Source organism: Mus pahari, chromosome 17 (assembly GCF_900095145.1).
Source record: "Mus pahari chromosome 17, PAHARI_EIJ_v1.1, whole genome shotgun sequence".
Taxonomy (NCBI): Eukaryota; Metazoa; Chordata; class Mammalia; order Rodentia; family Muridae; genus Mus; species Mus pahari.
The window spans coordinates 15,548,102-15,550,793 of NC_034606.1; the positions used below are offsets into that span (position 1 = coordinate 15,548,102).

A 2,692-nucleotide genomic window follows, 5' to 3' on the forward strand; every position below is an offset into this window, starting at 1 on the left:
ATCCCTGAGTTCAAGGTATACTACAGACCAATAGTAACAAAGACTGGATGCTATTGATGTAGGAACAGACAGGTTAATAAGGGGAATTGAATAAAATATCCAGAAAGAAACACACACACCTATGGACACTTGATTTTTGACAAAGAAGCCTTTTGTCTACAGTGAAGCTCTTTTCTCATTCTTTAGAACATCATTTTGTATACAAGGCTGGCAAATCAACCTCTCCTGACCTCCCAGTTCCCAGTTCCTCAAACTCAAGCCAGGCCAGCTCCTCTCCACTTCTCTTCCCTGAGCTCCTGTTCAGCTTGCAGCCCTGGTCCAGCCAACTCCAGTGTGTTAAATCCAGCTCTATCCTGAGTCTGGCCCCATAGGTGGAGAGAAGTGGGAAAGGTCCTGCCCTGTCACTCTGTCCTTACACTCTGAAGCTCAGTGGCCCCCTTGACAGGATGCTGGACAATGGAGTCTGGGGCACACTCACCTTGATCTTTGGCCTGCTTTCCAGTCTCCAAGGAGTGAGCACCAATGAGACTGTAACCACATGTGACATCTTAAACTGTACCAAAGGATTCACATGCTGTGACAATGGATGCTGCCCAGAAAGAAAGTTCTGGGATCCTGCAAATGACCCCTTCAGGATCTTCTCCATCATGGCATGTGCCATTTTACCTGTGTTGTTCATCTGTGGCTTGGTGAGGTGCATATATTCCAAGTGCAGAGAACTACAGCGCCACGTCAGAACATCAGATCATCAGAGTCCTCCAGAACTGCCCTCCATGGCTCCCCTGGAGAGCATTACAGTCATCTTGGATTCACCACCACCCTACAGTCAGTTGGGTGTTTCTGTCACAATGCCTTATGTGCTTCATAGCTGACTGTCCAACATGNNGAAATAATGGATTGGGAGGGAGGATAATGGATTGGGGAGGGCTCTGCCAAACCTTTTTGTCTTTTTTTTACACAGACCCTAAATAAAACAGGTTTCCCTTTAATCCTGTGGGTTTTGAAACCAACTCTCACAAAACCACCTCCTCTCTACAGCCTCAGGCCTGCGGGCCCTGCTGGCCAGATGAGAGGGACTCTTTGAACTACCTCACACACAGACCTCTGGGATCAAGCCCAGGACCCTGGAATGACTGCCTATCCCATCATGTCTGTTGTCCTTTGATTTAATTTATTGTTTCTGTACACCACCCCCTTTTGTCATGAGAGTTAAGGTGGATCCATAATCTCTGTCCCACACTGACTGTTCACAAATTGGGCGTGGTAGCGCACACCTTGAATCCCAGCACTCGGGAGGCAGAGGCAGGCGGATTTCTGAGTTTGAGGCCAGCCTGGTCTGCAAAGTGAGTTCCAGGACAGCCAGGGCTACACAGAGAAACCCTGTCTCAAAAAACAAACAAACAAACAAGACTGTTGATATTTTAAAAAATTGGGTGTGGCTGTGGTGGATGTAGAGAGATCACTGCCAGTGGACCTCCCATCTTGACTGGACAGCTCCCTCTGCCATCCTACAGCAGCACTTCTGTGCCTGGAAGAGATTGAAGACTGAACTGCACAGACTCTGAGCCATCTTCCAACCATGCCTGGGCAGAGAGNACCTCACTGCTCCTCTATAGCAATGCGGAAAACACAGGGACTAAGTTTCCACAGCTGACTGCTAAGTGGGGATGGAGACAAGGTCAGAGACTGAGGAAACACGTCCAGCTTCTTCCAGTGATGACTGAATGAACTGACCACCTACTGGGAGGATGGAGCATCCATGATGTGACTGAATGCTTACACCTTCAGCTTTCTGGGGACTTGGGGGGGGGGGGCACTGAATAAATGAACTGAAAAACTCTGTGGAAAAAAAAAAAGAACATCATTTTGTGCTATTAACAGTGTCTTTTGCCTTTTGCCTTAAAGAAGCTTTCATTTTCAGCAGGTCCCATTTATGAATTGTTGATTGTTCCTGAGCTACAGATGTTCTGTTCATGAAGTTATCTTCTGTGCCAATGCTTTCAAAGCTATTTCCCTAATTCTCTTCTATTAGATTAGGTGTATCTAGAATAAGGTTTAGATGTTTGATCCACCTGGACTTGAGTTTTGTGCATCCTTCTACATGCAAAAATCCAGTTAGACGAACACTATTTGTTGAAGATACTTTGTTTTACATTGTATGATTTTTGGCTTCCTTGCCGTTAGGGAAAAGAAAATCAAAATGACTCTGAAATTCAATTTTATAACCATCAGAATGCCTAAGATAATCAATTTCAAACAACAGCCCATGCTGTTGAGGATAAGAAGCAAGGGTGACACTACTAAATTGCTCTTAGGAATGCAAACTTGTACAACCACTCTGGAAAACAATCTGACAGTTTCTCAGAAAATTGGCAATAGTTCTACATGAAGTCTAGCTATACTACTACTGGGAAAATACTCAAAAGATGTTCCACCATACCATTAGGACACTTGTTCCTCTATGTTCACAGCAACTTTATTTGTAACAGCCAGAATCTGGAAACAATCTAGATGTCTCTTAACTGAAGAATGGATAGAGAAAATGTGGTTCGTTTATATAATTCAATACTATGCAACTTTTGAAAATGAAGACATCATGAAATTTGATGCAAATGGGTTTTACGGGAAAATATCATCCAGTGTGAGGTAACCCAGACTCCCAAAACATCCATGGTATGTACTCACATATAAT

At 44.3% G+C, this 2,692-nt stretch overlaps 1 protein-coding gene across 1 annotated transcript; it reads left to right on the forward strand.

The window, feature by feature from the left end:
* The first annotated feature begins 446 nt into the window (after window positions 1-446).
* Window positions 447-1,084, forward strand: LOC110335090 (transmembrane protein 92-like). The gene is made up of 2 exons (XM_021217168.1): window positions 447-834; window positions 978-1,084. Exons 1-2 carry the CDS (start codon window positions 447-449, stop codon window positions 1,082-1,084), a joined length of 495 nt encoding a protein of 164 aa, XP_021072827.1.
* Window positions 1,085-2,692: the final 1,608 nt, after the last annotated feature.

Coding starts and splice junctions, on each gene's coding strand:
- LOC110335090 (XM_021217168.1), top strand. CDS start 447: ATGCTGGACAATGGAGTCTGGGGCACACTCACCTTGATCTTTGGCCTG. Junction 835..977: donor ACCACCCTACAGTCAGTTGG/GTGTTTCTGTCA, acceptor TAAATAAAACAG/GTTTCCCTTTAATCCTGTGG.